This window comes from Solea senegalensis, linkage group LG14 (assembly GCF_019176455.1).
Source record: "Solea senegalensis isolate Sse05_10M linkage group LG14, IFAPA_SoseM_1, whole genome shotgun sequence".
Lineage (NCBI taxonomy): Eukaryota > Metazoa > Chordata > Actinopteri > Pleuronectiformes > Soleidae > Solea > Solea senegalensis.
The window spans coordinates 12,294,380-12,318,108 of record NC_058034.1 but is presented as its reverse complement, the minus strand read 5'-3'; the positions used below and the strand labels follow the sequence as shown (position 1 = coordinate 12,318,108).

At 38.6% G+C, this 23,729-nt stretch overlaps 2 protein-coding genes across 3 annotated transcripts; one reads left to right on the top strand and one right to left on the bottom strand.

Moving 5' to 3' along the window:
* The first annotated feature begins 16,586 nt into the window (after window positions 1-16,586).
* On the top strand, window positions 16,587-19,392 carry fam183a (family with sequence similarity 183 member A). Of its 2 annotated transcripts, none has more exons than XM_044044945.1 (4): window positions 16,587-16,794; window positions 17,994-18,053; window positions 18,183-18,283; window positions 19,297-19,392. In XM_044044945.1, the coding sequence occupies exons 1-4, from the start codon at window positions 16,674-16,676 to the stop codon at window positions 19,390-19,392; spliced, it is 378 nt and encodes a 125-aa protein (XP_043900880.1). In that variant the 5' UTR covers window positions 16,587-16,673. The 2 variants fall into 2 exon arrangements, with proteins under 2 accessions (XP_043900880.1, XP_043900879.1); XM_044044944.1 differs by having other exon boundaries at window positions 18,180-18,283.
* Window positions 19,393-19,455: 63 nt separating this feature from the next.
* On the bottom strand, window positions 19,456-23,491 carry ebna1bp2 (EBNA1 binding protein 2). The gene is made up of 9 exons (XM_044044942.1): window positions 23,275-23,491; window positions 22,674-22,757; window positions 22,315-22,487; window positions 21,855-21,978; window positions 21,470-21,559; window positions 21,193-21,268; window positions 20,524-20,614; window positions 20,249-20,420; window positions 19,456-20,128 (listed from the first exon to the last, which is right to left on the bottom strand). The coding sequence occupies exons 1-9, from the start codon at window positions 23,368-23,370 to the stop codon at window positions 20,081-20,083; spliced, it is 954 nt and encodes a 317-aa protein (XP_043900877.1). The 5' UTR covers window positions 23,371-23,491; the 3' UTR covers window positions 19,456-20,080.
* Between the last annotated feature and the right edge of the window lie 238 nt (window positions 23,492-23,729).

Genomic DNA, 23,729 nt, shown 5'->3' with positions numbered 1-23,729 from the left:
TTAAAACCGACTTATATTACAAAAAAATATGAATGAATCATGGCAGATAGCTTTAGGTGTCAAACTCCACACAAAAGAAGTGCGTCTGTGTTAAGTGAAAGCAAATGTGAGAGACAGATAAAGACAGGAGGAGGCAGACGTTGCTCAGACAGAGAAGAAAAGATATTGCAGAGAGATGGAAAGAAATAAAAAGGAGAACGGCGACAGCAAGGCTGCTGATTGTCAGACTGTGTCAGAGCTGATGCCTCCACCTCTACTACTGTGTCTTCATCTCTGTCGTTCCACAATCTACCCATCACTCCCAACGTCACACATATCACTGCTATACGCTTGATACTGCTGTTTTGTGCGAAGTTATATTCAGGTTGAGACATGGAAAAGTTTTGGAGTAATAACTCATTTATTTCATATCATGTGGAACATACAGTATTGCGAAGTTGGTTGAAGTGTCATGTTAAAACGCATTAAGATCAAGAATCCTGCGGATAGTGTATGTTTAAAAAAGTTAAGATTCTGGTCTAGTGCAAAAGTAGTAAAGGACACATCTGAGTAGATTATCTCAAGTCTCTCCAATTCAAAGAAATGCATGTTATTTGTTGCTTGGTGCCTATCTACCTGTTTGGTTTGTTTACACAAGGCTGATCCTATCCACACTCTTGTGTGCCAGTCTTCACTCCATTTGTCTCCGTGCTCGCAGCTTGAGGATTTGTTCTGCAGCGCGGTAAGGGAGATGAGGCACAGATAACTACAGTAGCGCGCAGCACGGGATTTACGGTCAAAATAAGAATAAAGAAAAATAGTATTCTGTAACCTTTTCCCCCAGGGAGCCCCGGGTATGGGACACACGCAAGGGAGGGAATCTATTTGAGTCTAATGAAGAAAGACATTTGTCAGAGGAAAACCGCAGAAGCCACCAGCCATTACTCAACTGTGATGACTGTATGGGAATGTGCCTCAAGTGCTGAGTGTTGAAAAAACATGCACAGAGACAAACTTGCATAAAGCTCTCACTCTCTCTCTCACACATACACACACATCGTCTGTCCAGCTGTGTCAACAGATGCACATTTATTTCTTTGTGCTATCATATGTAACGGTAATGCGGTGGGCAGTTAGACCCGGGACTGTGTATGTGTGTATTTGTGTGTAAATGTGTGTTCTGGGGGTGATAGGTATAATGACTGTATTTAATGAACCTGCTCCAGTTGGTAATGTGTCATGTTATGTCACCACCGACTGCAATTTTAGTCAAAATACTACCCATGTAAACACACTCCATTAGACTGCTCTGTGTGTTCATACGTGATTACGTGTGCTTGTATGTATATTTTTGTGAGGACCAAAACAAGTAGAATGCAAGGCCATTTTGGCATTTTCTCTGAGAAGTCAAACATTAATCAAGCATAACATCGTACAATACATAATTTCATCTTTTTTTTTTCTTTTTTCTTGACAAAACATATATACACACACACACACACATATACATATATATACATATATGTATATATATATATACATATATATATGTATATATATATATATACATATACACATATATATGTATAAATATATATATGTATATATATATATACACACATATATATGTATATATATATATATATATATATATATATATATATATATATATATATATATATATATATATATATATATATATATACATATACATATATATATATACACACACACACATATATATGTGTATATGTAATATATAATCTATATAAGTATATACACACACACACACACACACATTATATATACACTAATGTGTGCATGAATGTGTGTGTGTGTTTGCACATGTCCTGTTTAAAATGTATATTTGTCTCCAGGGTTTGTGTTTGAGTGCATGTGCACATGTATGTTAGCACTTGAGAGAATGTGATGCAGATCCAGGAAATCCTGACAATCTGCATGGGACAAATTTGGAAGGAAAAAACCCTCAGATGGAGACAACAGCCCCTGATGAACACACTTTTCTCAAAAATGTGCCAGTGAGCTGTGCTAATAAATAGCCTTTCTTTTCCTAATTTGAACTAGTGACTTCTCGTGAGCTCTGCTGGGATTCGATAATGAACATTTACTTTGTTGTTCTTTGGGGAGAGATTTGAAGTGGACACATTTCTGCTGCGTGAAATCAATGCCGCCGCATAATAGCAACAACACAGTGTGCAATACAAATATCACCTATGACACAAATGTTGAATTATAGCTTTTGGTTTCTCTGGGTAAATTCACTTCGCATTGATTTATGTTCTCTTGTGAGACTGCCTTTTTATATGTAGAGTCTTTCATTTCAATGTAAACAAAGATATTGCTCTCATATCTGGGGGTTACAAGTGTGAAACTTCACCACAGCGTTTTACTACACCATATACCATTCAATATTTGTCCCAATGAAGTCGTCATGTTAACACACCCGAGACGACATGAAACCCATTATATTCCTATATTTATGGTCAAGGTGTATATTATAACCGCCTTTTATTGGTGGTCGAATTAGTTTGTAATTGTAGCCACATAGCTGCTGAGAGAATAGTTTGAAGTAGGAGAAATGTAATGTTTATTTTAACATGAATCAAAGTGTCTCTGTGTGTGGTTGTTTATGTGCACGAGGAACTCTACTTCGAGAGAAAAGTCCTAAAACACACCGGGACATTTCTGCCAACATACACATACACACACACACAGATCCAAAGAGGATGTAGTGAATGCGTACATGCTCTCCGGAGAGATTTACATTGAGATGCATTTGCTGAGGACACAAACACTGCAAGCTGTCACATAACTGGCTTCAAGCTGTTACTTGGCAGATAAGAAATTTAAATAAAATGTTTGCATTTTAGAGAGAGAGAGAAACCATCAGACTTCAAAGCCAACCAACCCGTGCCATTAAGATTTTCCGCTCGAGCCAGTGGGTGATATCAGCTGATTGTCATGTGCACAAAAGCCCCAGAGCTTTAGTTACAAACTGCGGGAAAAACTACAGACAGTGTTTAGAAGTCAGTCAATGCTGTGTGCAGGTTTGACTGTTTGAAAAGTTTGAAAATACAAATGCAGTTTTGACCGAGATAAATAAAACAACAGTTAAAGTTATGGTAAAGATTTATACCTTAATTTTATTCACAAAAGATTGCAAAACCTTGTCTCCTATTGCTAATAAACATAATGGCATAGAAGTCATACCTGGGAGATTAAGGAGCACAGAAATTTGGCACTGAATTACCATTGTTAACGTCCTGCATCCCATTTCTTCTTAACTTTGGATGCTTTTCCTTAAATTATTTATTAGTGTATCGCTTGCTTATGCATGTGTTTTTGGGATGATGTGTCCCAGCAACGTTGAAGTAGGTTTGCTGTAACACACCAACTACTGCAGCTCAGCAGCCCTTTGTGCAGCACACACACACTTTCTCTCTCTCTCTCTCTCTCTCTCTCTCTCTCTCTCTCTCTCTCTCTCTCTCTCTCTCTCTCTCTCTCTCTCTCTCTCTCTCTCTCTCTCTCTCTCTCTCTCTCTCTCTCTCTCTCTCTCTCTCTCTCTCTCTCTCTCTCTCTCTCTCTCTCTCTCTCTCTCTCTCTCTCTCTCTCTCTCTCTCTCTCTCTCTCTCTCTCTCTCTCTCTCTCTCTCTCTCTCTCTCTCTCTCTCTCTCTCTCTCTCTCTCTCTCTCTCCAGTCTTTACTGAGTTAAGAGGCCAGTTGTGGCTGAACACATATGTGGACAAAGGCCTGTTTGACGTGATGAGTGACAGGTGACAGGACTTTACTCTGTCCACTGATCCCAGAAAAGAGAGAGATCAACAGCACCAAACATTTGCCATTATCACCAATGTGGGGAGCCCCAACATTATGACCACCCACCTAACAGCATAAACTACCCTCACTGTTGTCCTGTGTCTGAGTTGAACATTCTTTGTCAGCACTCAATTCTTTTTCTTTTTTCTTTTTTTTAACATCACCACATTAAATACAAACACCTCAACATCTGCGCTCACACATACTGAGAAATAAAAACACATGCTCGTAGATTTTAACAAGAGAGCTACCAGGTGAAAGGTGCGATGATGGGTTGTTGGCAGCATGTGCTGGCTGAAAACCAACACTGCATGTATGAAGCCATGTCAGCCCTCCGGGTGTACAGTAAGTGCATGTGTAAGTATATGTGGGTGTGTGAAGCTATATATTGTACATGTACTGTAAAGTACCAGTCCAGTGGTAAACATGAATGGGAGAGGTTTATACACTGCAGCAGCGCAGACACACATGCCGCCCAACTACACAAATTAATTAAACAAATGTTAAAGTTCAAGCATAAACTAGTAAAGTGCCAATATGTAGATTAATGTCCTCTTTGCAGAGGAGCTAGCAGTTTGAAAGCAGGAGAAATGTGAAAATGGCTTTACAACTTTCTGGAAAACAACTGAACTGGAAATGAGTAGGACTATCTTTAATGGTCTCCAAACAAAGGCCCCTTTTGAAAGACATTTTGCAACTGAAAATGTGTAATATTACCCAAATATTGCATTTTGGGTATAATTTCTGTGAGGAATTTAGTAAAAACATGTTGAGTGGGCAAATTAAACAGCTGCGTTAGCATATGTTATTAATATAAATCAATATATTCAGGTTGTGCCACTGTAATATATTTTTTTCAATGATTAATTATGAGCCCTTTTTTTACTTGAGATCCTCCCCTCACAAAATAGACGTCATACACTCACAGAGTATATTTTTACTGTTACAGCACTGTCTTAACAGTATGAAAACTTTTGACAAATACCCCCATTTAAGTCGTCTTTCAAGTACTTAGGCTGACCACTGAAAAACAACCACAATCTTCACTTTGAACGCTCTTAGTTGCATTATGATGGACAAGCTCAATCTCAGTGAGTTGCTACAGCAGTGACCTGCATTTTGAAGGGCTCCAAATACTGTAGTCTTAATGAGTTATCAGTCTGAGAGTCCATTCCAATTTAATAAACTCATCAATCTCTTTCTGCAGTCCCACTTGTGCGGTCAAATAATAATAAAAAAAAGGGTGAGTGAAAGAGGCCGCCATATTTCAGGTTATAGCAGGACACTGCTGTTGATAAATAGTCTGAGAAAAGTCAAGAGAAAAAAATGTCTTTTTCAATCTCTCATTCAGCCTCAAGGTTTGCTGGCTAAAATGCTTTAAACACAGATGGCGATGCTGAGAGATGATAGACGAAAGAGGAAGGCATTCCATTAGAGTCACAGGCAGCTTTAGTGGCTGATGTAATGGCTAAAAACTCAAGGCGATGACACTGTACCGTGGTGTCTTTCAGTGCATGTCCGATCATCCATCCTCACAGTAACCAGCAGAGGACAATTAGCCAAACTGATCATGACAACACTTGTAATTTATGTATTTCAACAACACATACCCATCAAGTTATGAGAACAAGTGAGACCAATTTTTTAAACGGTCGAGCAATAGTTGCAGTTAAACTATGTTGTTAAGTTAGTCTGTTCTCGTCTCAGTATACAATTGCATGCAATAGTTAGGAATCTGATTTACTGAATTAAGTGTTTTCCCTCCGCTCCACTGGGGGCCACTTCGTTCACTTCTGTATGGGCCTGAATTTCGCCATGTTTTTGTCACCGCCACCATTATTTATTCATTATGGGTCCAACTTTGGTCTGACTGAATGTATACAAGCAGCATTAACTCAATTGCCAATTACATTACCTGGGCGTGTTAGTCTGACTGTAAAATTAAATGTAACATTTCACAGTCTGATGCGTTTTAAAAGTCCATTTTTAGTTGAACAAAAACAATAAAGATGGTCCTTTATTAGCCCCATAACAAGAAAGTGTATGATAATGTTTGTTTTTATGTCATGTTAATGTACTGACTTAAGTGCCAGCAAATGTGAGAGCTGTTTCTTGTACTTTTCTCTTCATTTGTCATCTCTTAAGCCTCTTCATAATTTCTGTGTGTCTGCTGAGAGTTGAAAATGTGTTATGCATACATGCTCATACTCTTACTAGAAAATTAGGGTAAATTATGAGTGAATCTGGTTTTCCACATGTGCATATCTTATTCCACCTTTTATACATTCCACCACATTTTCCTACCTGGGAAATGCTCACTTGACACGCAGTCACAAATGTTTGGGCTGCACGATATGGGTTTATCCCAGATGTGAGTTGATGACAAGATTTACATCTCATAGACCAAAGTGGACCTCAGTGGATCTGCAAAAACTTTCAACAAACTTTGAATAATTGCATTAAATTCTCCAAACAACTAAATAACATTGTATTTTTGTATTCTTGGTGATGCAAAAGGTAACATATAAAGGGTTGGGAAAGTGTGTGTGCTAGAGAAAATGCTAACAAAAACTTGATAAAAAAAAATTACTTCTTTAATGAGAAATTAAATACACCCATTAAGTTCGCTTGGCCTCAAGGATATATTGTGCATTTTGATGAGAAACAACAAATGCAAACTTTAAGTCGATTTAGCAGAAAATTCCACAGGACATCGTTAATAAACTTGAAAGCATCTTGGAATTTTTATACATTAACATTTTTACCATTTCTCCATTTAGTGATATTCATCTTACATCTAAGATTTGTTTACAGAATGTATAGTAGGAAATGTGAAAACTTAGACTGACAAGAAACACCAGGAAAAGCTTTCCACTCAGCAATGTCATACCGAGTATGTGATAAGATTAAATACAAATGTTTTACTTGAGTGAAATGTCTTTAACTACAGCCTGTCAAGCCTCTATTGGTTTCCAGCAAACACTGAACCACAGCAGAAACCCGACACCTCCTTTGTTGCTCGGGGTAAAGTGGTAGCCACTGACAGATTTGACATTTAGCTGGACTGTCAACAGTAGAAATAGAAAGGAGGCTGGATCAGCAATTTAGTTGTGATTTCCCAACCTCCAATAATGACATTCAAATAAAATGTGAGGCAATCATTCAGTGAAAGAAAGATTGAGATATAACATAACACGCACCTTGTAAAACAGTGTTTTTCAGGACAGTTTCAGGCAAGCCTTTTCACACTTAGACTGGAGTGTTTCTCCCTCTCAAATATATCCTCATGTCGTTCACTTCCACATTTGTGTTTGACATCATGGCAAAAGATGGGGAGCGAGCAAATGTAACATAGCGAGTTAGTGAGACTGAGTGAGTCGCTAAATGACACGAGGGCTGTGATAAATTGAACATAAGTTTACTTCTAGTGGATTGACGGTCACAGTAGATGAAATTAAATGTCAGTCAAGTTGTGGTCAACATCAGAAGTAGACACAGCATGATAGCAGTCACAGAGAGACACAATACGTTGTTGCATTACATCATACACTGGTGTTCTTCAAGGAACAAACCACCTGGTTTAACCACCAGTACAGCAGCCATTGTTTCTGCCGGAGCAAGTCTTAATATGAGGTGATGTTGTGCTGTATCTTGACTTCCTCTGTGATGGGCCCGTCAACGACAGCCCTAAATTGTGTATACATTTCCAAAGTTCAATACCTCATTATGCACAAATGTTCAACTTCTTTCTAAACATTCAGACATTAAATTAGGAACTTGCCTATTCAATCCAGCATGCCAGATCAGCTCAGGCAGAAGGCAGCAATTCAACTACAATTCAGAAATTGCATTATCAATTAATTAATGAAGTGAAGCCTGCAAACAGTTGACACCTCAAGCTGTTCTCTGCTTTAATCATGTGTATGCCCCCTACACCACAATCCCCTACATCCACACCTTCCTAATATGGTGGTCTACTTAAGCTGCAAGATTTCCTTTGCTGTCGCCACCTCTGCTCTCCTGCATCAGAGCTGCTACCTGATGATTCTGCTCCACCACCACTGCAGCAACCACCAGCAGAGGGGGTTAGGTTATCTGTTCATCACTCTCCATTATCTCCATGTAATCATATACGGGAGAGAGAGAAGGTTGGAGCCTAGACACCAAACTCTAGGTGCTGCTGCAATAAACATTTAATTCACAAGTTGTCTAACTGAAATGCTATTAATGGATAATGTTATGCTAATGCTTGTGTGACTCGTTATCTTAGTGTGATCTTATCCATCATCAACCTTTGTTTTTTCTGTGCTGCTACATGGCCAGTTTACAATGTCTAAACTCGGTGCCAAGTTTTATGGTTGGCCTATACAATATATGAAATTCAATAATTACTGATGTGACATATTTATTATTCCTGCTTGTCACTGCTGGTTAGGAAACTTTCACTAAGTGCACTTTGGGTGTGATTAAGTGTCACACTTCAGTTTAATTGTTTCAAATCACTGCTGGATGATGAACTCTTATCTTCAAGAAGTCAGTTCCCCAGACCTAGTGCAAAGCAGATTGTTTTCTGATTGATGACAGGCTGAATCAAAGAGAAGGCTATGTGAATGTGAATGTGTCCAATAGTCAAAGTGATATGGCACTTTGTGAATGAACACAGGTATTAGCCATGTAAAAATGTCAACAGCAATAGGAAAATAACGTGTTATTTTGGAATTACACGATCTCTACACTGCACTGATGATACCTTTGGGGTCTTGTTCCGCTGTCTTGAGCTCCTTTCACTTGAGAAGAATGAATGGGTGACCAAGCCATGACAACACCAGATCTTTTTCCCAAACAAAGTGGCCACTTTGGCCAGGAATTTGACATGAGTGATAACCCAAACGCTCTCTCCCAACATTCTCCCTATTCAGGAGATGTGAGCCGTGGACACGCTGGATTGTGTTATTAGCCCCACAGCTACAGAGGGTTAATGATGCAAACCAGTGAGGCAGTAAACATCACAGAGGGGGAGGAGAAGGCACTCATAATCTGAAGCTAAGGTGTTTTTGGCCAAAATCAAGTTGGTAACTTTAAAAAAAATAAAATAAATAAAGCTGGCTGGCCTCATCAGCCCCGGTCAGCAAGTTTTTAGAAGAATTTGATCAAAGCCTCCCCAATTTGCTTCTCAAGGTGTGTATAGGTGCAACGCTGCAGGTGATATGAAGTTTGAGTGGTGTTTTTGCTAGAAGGCAAAACACATGATAGCAAAAACATTTTTTCTTCCTTCATCAAATCAATGTGGTGTTTCTCACATCCATCCATGTTTCATATATCCCCCCACACACACAACCAAAACACACTGGTATACAAACCCAGGGGTGTTCATCGTGCCACCACTTACCCAGCTTGCATTGAGTTAATCACTTGTTCATGCTAGCAGGCAAAGCAGAGAAAACCCATTAACCTGACACTATCACTCCAGGCCACCACTGCTAATGAAGACAGGCTACCGCACTCAGGAGGCAAATATGAGCGGGGAAAAAAAAAAATCACAAGTCCCTTAAAATGCAGCTAAAGACAAGTGATACACATGTGGTGTGTGGCTGGCAATGATCGAGTCAACTAGAGCTATCTAATGTACTTCATTTGGCAGAATTTAGCTTATTTTCTGTCTCCCACTCTTTTACACTTCTGCCATATTTCTAATTAAGAAGCATTATTCTGAATTTCTCATGCATACTCAAAGAAAGTAAAAAAGAAACAAAAAACATGAGTAATACTGGCATATCCCATGTTTCAGACAATATAAATGACTTTCAGATAATGTCATGTTGTAAATAATAGGGGAATATGAGAGTACATGCAAACATATCGTCTCCGTTTGAGGCCGGTGACGACTCGGACAACCCTAATCTCAGCTGCAGCAATCTATGCCGTGTACACTCCCACCTGAGAAAGTCTCCTTCAGTGAGACAAAACAGGAGATTGTAGACAAGAGCAGTGGTGACACAGTGGTACCATCTGATGGGAAGACGGCTTTCCCACGGCCAAAGTGTCTCCAGTGAGCCCCAGACACCTATACAACTATCCAAACAAAATGGGAAGCACAAGAGTGTACTGAATGTGCGTGCTGCTGCATGTGCTAGATCATGTGGTCTGCTATCACCTGTTCTTTTACTAGCAAGGTGAACAGCATGTGTGTGTACTTGTTATCTGAGGACCTTTTTTGGTGTAAACACTTATGTCAGAAATAGTATTCTAAAGTTTAGTCCTAATGAGGCAAAACCACTTTCTGGCTCCGGTTAAAGTAAGAAATAGGATGTGGTTAGGTCAAGGTTAGGGTCATTAACCGGATTTATGTTTAAAGTTAGGGACAGGGCTTTGCTTCGGCTATCCAAATGAATGAAACAGGAATAGCTGCACTCTTTTAAACAACTCATGCTTACTCATTCATTCATTTTGACAATCTAAACAAAGCCTTATACCTAATTTTAACCATTACCACTTAAAGCACAACCCTAACGTTAACATAGCCACAATTCAAATCTTTGCCCTAAACTTAACCAGCTCCTCATACATGATGTTCTCCCTCATTAGGGCCAGGATTTGGTCTCATGAGGACTATTGGTCCTGACAAGGTCATCGTATCTGCCAGAGACAGTCCTAAAGAGGTAACACACACATCAGATAAAAACCAGAGATAAATTATTATCACTGTACGTGAGGAGACAAAAGGCTGAGATGGTTGGGATCATATCTGCTGTCAGATTAGTGTTCTGGTTGACTGGCAGCCACAGACAGAGCAGACACGGTGGTCGAGGGCAAAATCACAAAAAAAATACTTTCTCACGGTCTGGGCTGGAGGTCACAGTATATGTAAGTCTTTAAATCAAGTCAGTGGAGAAACTTAAGTATTGAATATTATTCATATTTGTGGATAACAAACAATTTGTTTCTTAATTCATGGTAGTAGAGGAAACACATCTCTAATTAAACAACTTTTATTCAACTCTGTTTTGACAACAGGATTCAAATCCTGAGCTGCGAAATTAAGTATTTTGGTTGGACTTGGAAAGGATTGTGGTTTGGGTTAAAGGCTTTCCCAAAAAAAACCTTAATATGAAAACATAATTAATAGAATTCTGATAATGCTGTGGGCCTGTGTCAGAAAGCCATGCCAAGCTACGTATAAATGTTGCATGGAAAATATTCAATATTTTGCAACTTTAAATGACTTAACACTTATATAATTATATAATTTGCATATCACATGAGAAGAATTTTGAGGGGGAGCTGTTTTTGTGGGTGCAGTTTAGAAAACCTTAAATGTGGCAGATCAGAAAGCACATTCAAATGTTTTTTTGGATTTTATCAGGAAGAAATTAAATATTGTAGAATACAGGGAAACTAAGGGAAGAGATAATCTACTCCTGGATGTGCCTAAATTTATTGCAAATGTGTTGTACTCTGAAGATTGCCATGCTCTTTATCGTTTTGTATTCACTGGGTTTACTGGTGAATTTATAATGACAGCAAAATTGGTCGAATTCCATTAAGACTGCATTTGTGCAGCAGAAAAATCCATTTACATTTTCTAATAAGGAGTGGTTGGTTTCAAGCAAGGGTCAGCAGCAGCCAAACTGAAAACTACAGCAGCGTTTTATCAAGGTCAAACCTCAGCAATCATTTCCCCCTCTAAGAGAAATATCAGTGGCTGTCATTGGCCATTAAAGACGTATTGAAGAGGATCAGATGGCATGTGGTAAAGAAAAGTGTGCACCTCTCGTTTATATTAGAACAAAAGAGGATGAAATTGGCTGAATGATGAATAATACATGACATGGTGTTTTAAGTGCCATGTGATCAGGAGCAGTGGCGAATTAAAACAGTGTCCTGTTCATAAAGTTCAGAGGCTGGTGCTGGTATATAATCTGCAGGAAGAAGTAATCACATCATACCTATGTTTAAGTGAGTTTACAATTTAAATTCTGTTTCAGATCAGATCAGATCAGATCAGATTTGGTGGTTGACAATCTTAATTACAAGTGTCTTGCATCTGAATGTGACTGCCCACTCGCACAAATACCTTACAAAAACCACACCCAAAAATCTGAAAACGTAAGTAAGAATAGATTGTGTACCTTTATAGCTCCCCTTAAGGGAAAATCTAAAGACAAAACCTATCACAACAAATTAGATTTTTCCTTGTTTTCCAAGGAGCAGGTTAATGATGTCAGCATGTGCCTGTAGGCAAAAAGCTGCATGGACTGTGATAAGACCGTTGTGATTCATGTCACATGGTCACATAAAAGACATACAGTTAGAGTGACCAGGTCCCAACAAAAACTAATTGTGGGACAAAGAGTATGTTCAAGTGGAACACGTCACGCATTCACCAAGTAATGTAAAATGTTGTCATAATGTCAATCTGTATTCAAGAAATAAGTGTCACTTGACATCATATTCTCCACCGTGAGAGATTGAAAAAGAACTATACAATAAACTCTCTGAAAATTGCTCGACTGGCTTCAACCACTTGTATTTTGCTTGTTGTAACTGCATTTCCTTTTCTTTGAGAACATTTCCATTATTTTTCCTCAAATACAAGCAACACAAGTTACTTTCTGTCACAATAAAGCAAATTAATCCCACCGGCCTTGGCAGAGATGACTAAAACTGTGATAGGTCACCCCACATTTTCCTATCAGCCATTACTTTTGAAAGTGGGCTTATTTTGAAAATTAAAACCATATACTAAAGTGAAAAAGATCTGAGGCCTGAAAATATATCTGATCTCTGATATCACATCAGCTGAAAATAAAATTTAGATACAAGAGACTCCAACCTCATAATCTGAATGTGCTTTTTTTTTTTAATCTCCTCTTAGTTAGTGGAGGGTTTCTGTTGATCATTCATTCAAACTGACACAATTGACCATCTAAAACTATTAGAATGCCTTACATTGTCAAACTGTAACATACATAGCATTACAGTAGCTTCTATATGAATGTTAGTGATCAAATTCAAGAACATGATCAAGCATCCACAAGTCAACATCTACAGTATGAGACAAGTCTTAAGTACATAAACACACAAACACCAACACATACAGAACAGCTCAGTACAGTACAGTACACACATATACGCACATAGGAAAAGCTGCAATGGAGTTTAAGTAATGATAGCAACACAACCACAGCTTGATCAACCCAACAAGACCACCACAAACCTAAAAAGCTAATGCTGGGCCAGAGATAAATAATCAGTAAATAAAGACTTACATTGGAGTTGTATCAGTCTTTCAACGTCCCAGGAAACAGTCCAAGAATCAAAACCAGGGTGGGAACATAGTCCAAGAAAAGTAAACACAAGGTACAGGCAACGCAGGACACGCGAACACTGAGGGCTAATTAGCTAACAAGACACAGGTGCAGCAGAAAGGGGGAGACCGGAAGTGAAACTTACAATAAATAAATGGGGGCGTATATTTCAAAATAAAACAGGAAGTCCCACGAAGAAAGCTCTCAAGGAAAGCAGGTCGTAACTTTAGCTGTTAAGAGTTTTCTGTTGAGGAAGCAGAACAGGCCATTTAATCACATCAGTGGACATATTTTGTGTCTTATAGAAGCATCATTTTTATTTTCATTACCTGCTGTAATGTTCTTATTGCCATCATCAGAAATGTAAAACACCTTATTTTCTGATAATTTCTTAACACCACTGTAGCCATGGTAACGAACAACAGCATCGAGTGTACCATACCAATTTGAGCCCAACTACTTTCCAGGTAAATTACACATTACCTGGAAATGTTTGACAAGTGTGGGGACATTGGTAGTTTGCACTTTGTACTTGGAATATTACAAACCCTGTGTTAACATAACATACAAATAGTTTGAGAATAGCACTCTTGCCTTTCTTACAAGAAGACGTGGAGTTTGCATGTTCTCCTCGTGTGTGTGTGTGTGGGTTTCCTCCAGGTTCTCCAGTTTCCTCCCACAGTCCAAAAAAATACAGATTTGGGAATTAGGAAAAGTGGACACATAGCTGACCATAAGTGTGAGTGTGACAGTAGATGGTTGTTTGTCTCTATGTGTCTCTGTGATGGACTGGCATCCTGTCCACGGTGTACCCCCGCCTTTCACCCTATGTCAGCTGAGATTGGCACCAACGAACGACCCTCATGTGGAGGACAAAGTGGTAGAAGATGGATGGATGGATGGACAGATAGTTGAAAATCCCTTATTAACTATATCTGTCAGAAAGGGAACTGGGAAATACTTAAATGAAAAACCTTGTCACATTTTATTCAATCACATGTCGCATGTGGGGTAGAAAAAAAAAAATTCCCAGCCTGAGGAACTCAAAAGCAGCCTCGCTAATAACTCGTTCTGACACTGTGACAGGAGCACAGCAACAAAGCTTGACACAAAAAAAGCCCTCCCATCCTCCAATAATACATATTTGTGCAGTCGTCTTCATACACATGCACAAACACCACAGGGGACTTCTCACCAACCCACACTGAAATCACTTAAATCTCTCCTCCAGTCCTTCCACTCTTTGAGTTATTACCTGTTTCCATTGTATCGTTCACACGGGGCTAATAAAGCCTGAATCAGTTTATGAGACAGAAACCAAGACCTGAACATCACATTGTGTCTTACTTTAAGAAGAAGAAGCATGCACACAGACACGAAGTTCACACATCTCACAAAGACAGGGACAGGAGAGTGTAAAAGCAAAAAGATTGCTTCCGGGGGAATAAAGATAGGATTTTGCGTGAAGTCGGAAAGAGGAGGAGGAGGAGGTGGTGGTGGTGGTGGAGAGAGGGGAAACCAAATAGAAAGGAAATGAAATAAGATATGGTTACATGAGGGGGCAAGTGGTGAGACGTCAGCAGTCTGAGCAGGATTGTCACTGCAGTCGAGGGAATTTATCAGCAAACCCGCAGCAACACCTGACCAGAGCTCACATTTAGAAGATGTTAATGGAGACTGCTGTTATTTAAGTGGGATTCGTGACACCAGAGGAGGTCAAGTGTGCGCCAAGATAATGTGACAAACACACACAAAATGACGCCGGTCTTCTGGGACTACTTTGTAAAAACTTAGTGTCTTGGTAGCGTGAAATATTAACAACCATTACAGTTACACTCACTGACAGTGTGTGTGTGTGTGTGTGTGTGTGTGTGTGTGTGTGAATTATAGCAATTTCTAGTGAGTGAGCTGAGAAAAATGCCTTGACTGTCATCTGTCGCCCTCAGGGAACATAATATGCAAACAAATAAACAGAAGTCTCACTGTAGTCGGGCTGGCTATGGACAGATTCATTCATCAGCGCTCTTCCGCTATATTTTGATAGGTCTGTTTGCTCCAGGCAAACATTTTCAACACGGCACAAAGCAGCGGTGCTGTGAAGGAAATGTAGCACGCGCTGGGATGAACAAATGGTTTCTGGAAATCAGAGAGACGTCTGCAGAGCTGAGAGAAAAAGATAAGCTCAACGTTTTTTAATGAAAAAAAAAAGAGGAAACTATTATAGTGCAAAAACTTTGAGCTTCTTCTCACAGATGTCAGATATGAAACTGGATGTTTTGCCAAACACATTTATTATCAAGGAGAGACATATGTCATTTACTGTGATGCTGAATTTAAATGATTGATCATTTTTCAGAAAGAGACTTTTTTTAAAAAAATCTGAATCTTTGTCAAGACGTTCAAATACATAAAGAAAACCTTGGTTTTGTTTACATTTTATTTACATTTAATTTCTCTTGTTGATGGAGGATATTTTTGTATATGAAAACATACACAGCAAAGTGACTAAAAGCTATTTTTAAAAACAAAATCAAGGGGGCCACACTGGAGAAGTGGCTTGCACAGAACAAGGGCCTTTCGACGTGGAGTTTGCATGTTCTACCCATGTGTGCGTGTGTGTTTTCAGTTATTTGGACACTCTAAATTGCCTGTAGGTGTGACTGTGTGAGTGAATGAGTGAAAGAAAGTGAGTGTTGGTCTCTGTGTGCAGACCAATTATTCCAAATTGTTGCTACACTGGTTGAACAACGACCAAACTTCAAACTTTTTTTTGTAGCTTTCTCATTCATCAAACACTTTGCACAACGTGGACACCTTCATCAACAGAGTGAAAACTATAGATTTACCTGATGAATTGCTTTTACACGACGACTTGTTTATTTGTGTTGTTTTTATATTTTCTAAAGTATTATAGTATTTTATCGTTTGTTTTTATGTCTATCAGGTCTTATGTTTATATATTTCATTGGTTTTATTCATCTCCGATGTGCAGCGCTTTGTTTCAGCTTAAAAGAGTTTAAAACAAAGCAGGTTTTTTTTTTTTTCACAGACCAAACCAAGTTTTTTGCCAATTACCTGCAGATTTTTACTTAAATACAAATTATCCTCAACTTGCAAAATCTGAGAGGCAAAGTAATGATGTTTCTGTACATGTTTAGAAGAAAATTGAGGAAAAGCTCCATTATTTGTGTTTTATTTTTGTATAACTTAATCCAGGTGTCTGTAAGGATTGACTTTACAGAGAAAATGAATAGTGTTACCAATTAAAATAACAGCAATTATTAATCCGTTATTAAATATCATAATGTGCTGGTGTTATGTGCTGAGCAGCATCACAAGTGTAAAGAATTACTATTTCCAAATGGATTATGGATTATTTTCACCATGAGACAAACCCATGCACATGTCGCCATCGTGTGACCGAGTGCTGCCACTGCAGCTGGAGGCAGTGTTGACCGTTGCTAGGCAACGAGCCCAAGAGAACAAGCCCAGGCCTCTCTCCTTCTCTCTCTACACGTAGCTGAATGTGAGAATTGCTCATCTTTCAACATGGCAGGAAATGAGAAAGTGGATATGGTTCATCAGAACGCAATTCACATCGAGACGATACGGAAAGAACAGAGACACCAGAAGCTTCACACGGAGTTCAGCATCAATCCACGCATGAAATGTAAGAAAAAAAAGGAAAACTGTCTCTCACCTCTTTGGTTCTCTTTCAGTCCAAAGGAGGAGGGAAAAAAATTAAATATATATATATCTATATACAGTATATATATATCATAGTGAATCCATTTCTTTTCAGCAGCAGAGAAGTGAATCCTTTCATTTCCGTAAGAGTCTACGTGTAACTGACTGATAACAGGACTTTAAGTCTGTGAATTCAATTTCCTCCTCCTAAGAAACAATGTTCATATTTCATAACATACAGTGCAGACAGGAGAGGGATTTCCATTAGTACCATGTGATGTAGAAACTATTCCACTGACACATATGTACTTATACTTGTCTTACACTGTAAACAAATTGTACATTGAATGTACAGATACAGACAGTTAGATACAGACAATGCAGAATTACAGTTACATGAACACTCACACTAGATAGATAGTTTTTATTTTCAAACACATGTGCAACAATTTTTAATTTGAATTGTTTAAATTTTAAGATTATATTTTAAGTTTAAACTGTTCTTTTCTATTGTTTGAGCTGACCGGGTTCTGGAAGACTGGAATTTCGTTTGAACCTCATGTTCTAATGTGTGTTGGAATGACAATAAAGAATCTTGAAAGAAAGAATCTTAAACTTAACCCATTCCTATTACATACTACTTTATCCCATCTCCAAATATTAACATATTTACAGTATATTCCTAACGTTCTCAGTACAACACAAAAATGCGTCTGGCTTTAAGCACAACCATTTCCATTACCTTTGTTTTGTGTCTGCTACGATACTGATATCACAAACCTGAGTATCTTCCAACACCGATATTAGTGTGATACAGTCATTTTAGACCATTTATGGACGTCTCAAACAACACATTTGTGCTGAGTCATTTCAAAGACCTAATTATCCAACTGTGCATCAAATGTTTTTTTGTCCCAAAAAGATACAAAATAATGAGCACAGATATGTCTCACCTAAAAACGCTTTAGCTGGTTTTTATTTACATTTTTTACAGTCTGTGCACAGTGTAGCATGCGATATGTAGGATTTTTAGGTTCTAACGTTTTTCTCCTAAATTTAAAATTGACTGAACCTTGTTCCAAAACACTGAAGCAGAGATTATGTTTGAAGCAAGTTTATGCAGTTGCATGTGCACTATAATGTATATTTTAAAGGGTATAAAGTCTGTCTTTTACCTTTCAGTACATGTCCTGCCAGATAAACCCATGGCAGCTAAACCAGCAGAAGTGATTGGAGAGAATTGTAAGTCCATTGCTCCTCTTCACTTTTATGCTTCTTAAATACTAATTAAAGCCACAATCATCATCATCATCAAGTCCTAAGACACAGGCTGCTGCTGCTGCTGATGTATAGTACATTTTTTTGCAGCAGACTTCATTGAAGCTTTCCACAGAGCACGCCAGGAACCCACCAAGAAATATGCCATGCCAATGACCGAGAGTCAGGAGATAGGATGGGTGTCGGCTCCACTGGTGAGAAAACAAAAAAACTTCATGTGAAGTTACTAAACAAACTGTGGAGTCACCGCTAAGTACACATCCGTTTCGCCCCCTGATGTGATAAAAAAGTGACAAGTTTGGGTAAAGTAACGAGGCTGGCTGACCACACCTCGATATAAAGTAATGTTATTTTTTATTGGCGGTTGTGTCGACTGAGTGTACGCCGTTAAAATGTGTCCTGTGAGGTTTCACCTTCACCTCTGGAAGAAAGGTTTTTAAAAGGTTTACTTTGGCACTGGATCAGGATCTACAGTATGTGCACGGCTTTATGCACTGGTACAGATTATATATACTGTGGATTAAATAAACCGCTGACAGGTTTGTATCAAACCGATCATCTAACTAATGAATGTATTAAATCAGGGGTGTAATTAATGGTATTTCTCTCAAGAAATTCAAGGTTTTTCTAAATTTGTTTTGCAAAAAGATACTTCATTAAATGTATAACAAAGGAAAACATGCTATTATTTAACTGGTATGGCCCACTTGTGGCCCATGAACTACAGTTTGAGTTTAAATGATTCTTATTGTGTATAATAGTAAATCTAAGCAAGAGGTGTGAACAGAGCAGTGTCCTCAAAAACAAGACTCTCGGATAAATCATGTCAAACCAAATGTTGTCATTATTTCACTGAAATTCATCACTTTCCATTATTGTGAATAAACTGTGTAAATAATTTGATATTGTACAGCACAGAGCAGCCAAAACATCTAGCAAACATTGAACTACTCTTACACAACTCTGATTCAACATCTCTGTATTAGTGCATCAGTTTATTGCTTTTTTATGTGTAAACAAATTAGAAGAAATATGAGCGCAAAAAAACGTACGCGAGCACTAATATGCAAAGTGATCACTTTTAAAGATGTTGTGTCAACAAACTCAAAATCAAGCATACACTATTTCTGACATGTTCATTTTATCTCCAAATCTCAATCAAATGCTAAATCCGACCACTTTTTTTTTGTTGTTGCCGTTTTTCCAGATTCCACCGAACCGCGGCGACAAGAGGCTCAATTTCAGCCGAACGAGCACGGACATCACCAAACACAAAGAATCTGCTCTGCGAGCCGCAAATTAGAGGCCGTAAAAGTGAAACTGTGTGCTCCGTTGTATTTGTCGGTGACAAAACATACAGGTTGTGTCAGTGGCAGAAGTTTAATTTCCCATCTTCACAAACTTAAAACACTATAGACAACAGGTTTATACACTCACCCATCACAGTCTAACCATACAAATGAACGGGAAAGGGCAAAGCTGACGGCTGCTCAACATTGCAACATGTCAGGTCACACAGGGGAGAGTTGATGAGTCAGTAAGCCGAGACAGAGACAAAAAAATAAAACGGAATTCTTCAAACTGCACACATGATGTAAACGAATAACTGTTGGGGTCATTAAGGCGTAATTAAAGACAGCATTACAAGTGATAAAACTTCGTCTTTGACAGTTTCCTCATGTTCAAATTTTCTTTTTCTGTGTGTGAATAAAATCATGGGTTGATGAAGGCGGTTCACTCTTTGTCTTCTCTACACCAGCAGTGTCCTTTCAGTAGCTTCCTCAGCAATATGGCACCACACGTGTCTCTCTCTGTGGCTTGACGGGGTTATACCAGACTCATTTACCAGAAGCTATGTGGTACAAAAAAGGTGTAGGAGAAATACTGTACACGTCTCGTCACGTGTACAGAGGAGACAATGGGGAGCAGGTGCGGTAGAATCCTGCTTGTTAGCAAATCTTAGTCCTTATTGATTGGTTGACTGTTTCTTTTTACGAGCGAGACTTCATCTTCCTGCGTACGGACTTGCCAGGACGTTTCTGAAAGCCAAAGTGAAACATAAACATTAAAGTTTAAAGTTTTTCCAGTAACTTGTCATTTGACATCATTTCCACAAGTATTTAATCAGTGGGGACTGTTTTACGAGTGTTAGGACTCACGTTTTGTTGTCCTCCTTTGCCTTTCTTCCCTCCCTTGCCGCCCTTCGCGTTAGCCACCTTGGCGCGGAAGCTGGAAACGTCGTTGTGGCTCTCTTTGGTATTCCACTTCTTTCCACTCTTCTTGCCTCCGAAGCCAAACCTTTGGTCCTTAAATTTCCTCTTAGCATTGGGGCTGTGAAAACAACCGTTACATTTCAGCCATTTGTGAAACGTGAGGAACTGAAAAATATCGAGCTGGAGATTTATGACTGCCATGTGCAAGACTGAAACCTTACCCCTTCTTGTTCGCTGCTTTCTTGGAGCCTTGACCGGCGTCTTTAGGTTTCTTCTGGTCTCCTTCCAGGAAATCCAGTTTGTCAGTCATTCCTGTAAGAGAAAGAGATTTGAATACACATTATGTAATATGTATGTCTTTCTCAATTCAAATAACAAAAAACAACAACACAAGCTTAAAGACGTCAAGGATCACCTTAGGCTCACATTCTGATTGAGTCACTCTCGGTCTTAAACTTTGTATTCCAGCTTTTTATTTAAGTGGCATATGCCACAAAACTGGCAGCTTCACTTCAGCTGTTCTTTCTGTTCCCTGTTTCCATTAATTTTAGCAAGGCTTTTATTGTGAAATATGTGCAGGACCGGGCAAATCTGTGGCTTCACGCAAAGAATCCTAATATTTTGTTACATAGAGAGAATTTAAAATGTTATTTTCAAAGGCTAACTCTACGGATAACAGCAGCAGCACTGCAAAGTAGATGACGTGTGATTTGAAATGGTCCTTTTCCTTCAATAGAAAAGCTAATTTCTATGGTTCAAAGAGCATTTTGGCAAATGTAAGTACATTAACATAACATTAGTCTTGTTGTTTTACATGTTTAAGGGAACAGTAAGTGCAGAACATTATAACTTCCATCATCACAAGCCTGAAAAACAGAAATCACACTCACCTTTCTGGTATTTCTTTACAGCAGACATCATAGCCTTCTTCTCTTTCTGCCTCTTCTGCATCACTTCTATTTGGACCTGACACACAATGAAAAACACAATATTAACAAGTAATCACTAAACATAGGCGGCTTTTGTAGAGCAATGCATCATAAACATATTATTAGTCTGGCAATTATTTTTGATTATGTCGCTGTATCATTACACACAAGCAGAGTAACGGCAGGTTTCAAAAGTGGGAATTAAAGACTGGACTACCAGACTAAAACAGGGACTCACCTTTTTGCCAAACTTCCTTTGCTCACGCAGCTTCTTGGCCTTCTCCGACCTCTCCATAATCATCTGCTTTGATATGAGCTTTTTCCTGATCTACAAAGAGAAAGAGGAAACATTAATGCTTATTAAACATTTAGGTTTTAGGTCAATGAAAGTCAATCAAAGTTTGTGAGCTTCTGTGTGAGATGAAATATCAAATTAAGAACATGTAAAAAAAGGTTTGCAGTGTCTTTCAGATAAACAAATGAAAAAACAGAATGAGCTTCTTTTTTTTTAGTGTGTCTCTTTTAAAGATTTTTTAAAACGTGAATTTTGATATGAACGATCTTCACATTAAAACTGCACCTGTGATCTTTGCATGATCACTTGCAATGATCTGACTGCTCACCTTCTGCATGTGCTGATCTGTCTTGGCCATCTCTGCAAAGTAATCATCCGGCCTCTTGGTGGCTATGTTGTGTTTCTTTAAGAGGGGCAACGACCCAAGGACCGTAGCTTGAGCTTGACGGTAGCTGTAAGTGGACAAACAAGGAACATAAAAGCTCAGCTGATTAGAACGATTTTACAAACTTTAAGTATTGCCTGATAGCTGCAAAAGGATCATGTGACACTTTATACAACAAAAACACACTTGCAGAAATCAAAATAAACATAATGGCAGTTAATATAGTCAATGTGACACAGACAACAATTACACCAACATCCTGTGTCAAGTGTCTGAACATTTACATTTCTATGACAAATGAGAAACACCATCTGATGAGTATGATCCCATAGCTGAGTCAAAAGCTAATAATGGCGTCTCAGATCTATTCAAAAATATATTTTTTTATATGTTGCACACTTACAAGAACATCTCCCTCTGGAAATCATCATCCGCGTTGATGTCTTCATTGACTCCAGCAGGTGCTTGCCCATCAGCCTTGGAAATAAGGTCTTCAGCTGGTAGGTTGGTCATGTCCAAACTCTCCACCCAGGGAAGGTCTTTACGGAATTCAGCAAGACACTGCTTCAAACCCTCCTGCATCACAACACATGAGTAAAGATGTTAATCAGAGTATGTCCAAATCACAAGTCACACTACTACTCAGATAGGAATTTCAAAATCATAACTATCTACATTATGCTGTCTAAAGGAAGGTCTTCTTACTTACTCTTACTTACAGCTAACTAATCTCACTTTAATGCAGTTGACTCGTTCACTCACCACATTGTTGGTAGACTTTTTGGCTTTGGCCACCAGCACATTCATGCCTGGTTTCAACAGCCCCTTTGCAAAGGCTTCTTGGAGCTAAAGGAGAGTCAATCAAACATTTAAATCAGAAAAAAACTGTCACAACCATAGGAAAAGCTCAGCACACAGTTCAAACAACACAATCTAAATTACGAAACTACTCTCTGGGGTAGTAAATGGGTAAATTTACATCGACATTACATTACATTCGAGTTAAATAACACTGAGGAAAACTATGGAAACACATAAGCAACAGATCAAATATATTCATTATCATGAAATAAACATTACAAGAGATGTGTGCTTAGTAATACATGTGAACACTTATTGAGATATCGATAAATCATACATTTCACATCTTAGGAGCTGGAGACTCGTGTGGGGGCTGAATATGGTCTACAAATTGCATAGGACACGATTCCATTTTACAACTAAAGCACAATAACATACATCAATTATAATAAAGTAACCCCCTCATACGACTGTGTAGACGTCTGTCTCTTCTGTTCAACAGTTTCACAGGCTGGTGTATACGTGAATGTTGTGTATGTAGCACAAAACGAGCTAAACTGACCTCATCGTCTGATAATTCACTCTTCTCCTCGTCAGAGTCGAAGCCGAGCTGTTCCTCCTCCTCTACAAACTCCATGGTGCTGGTACCGAAAACCATAAGATAACAATATGATGCAAGTTTGGGTTTTTTAAGTGGGTAGAAATGTTTCTGCTCCTCACATGTAAGGAGCGATTCACGTGGGGAGGAAATGACGGAAGTTGATGCTCTACCAACACAGTCCCCGGCGGAAACACTGTGAAACCTCAACAGTTCCTACATATATAATAATAATAATAATAAGTAAAAACAATAATAATGATAATAAATAAATAAAATTGAAGAAAAATTGTAACCCTCAACCTTAAATTTCTACGGTAAATAAAAGCATGCAAACTGTGAATCAAGCAGATTTGTAAGGATATCGACATCCGGTTTTCAAAATAAAAACAACGAGCGTACTGTATCTCTGTCTTAGT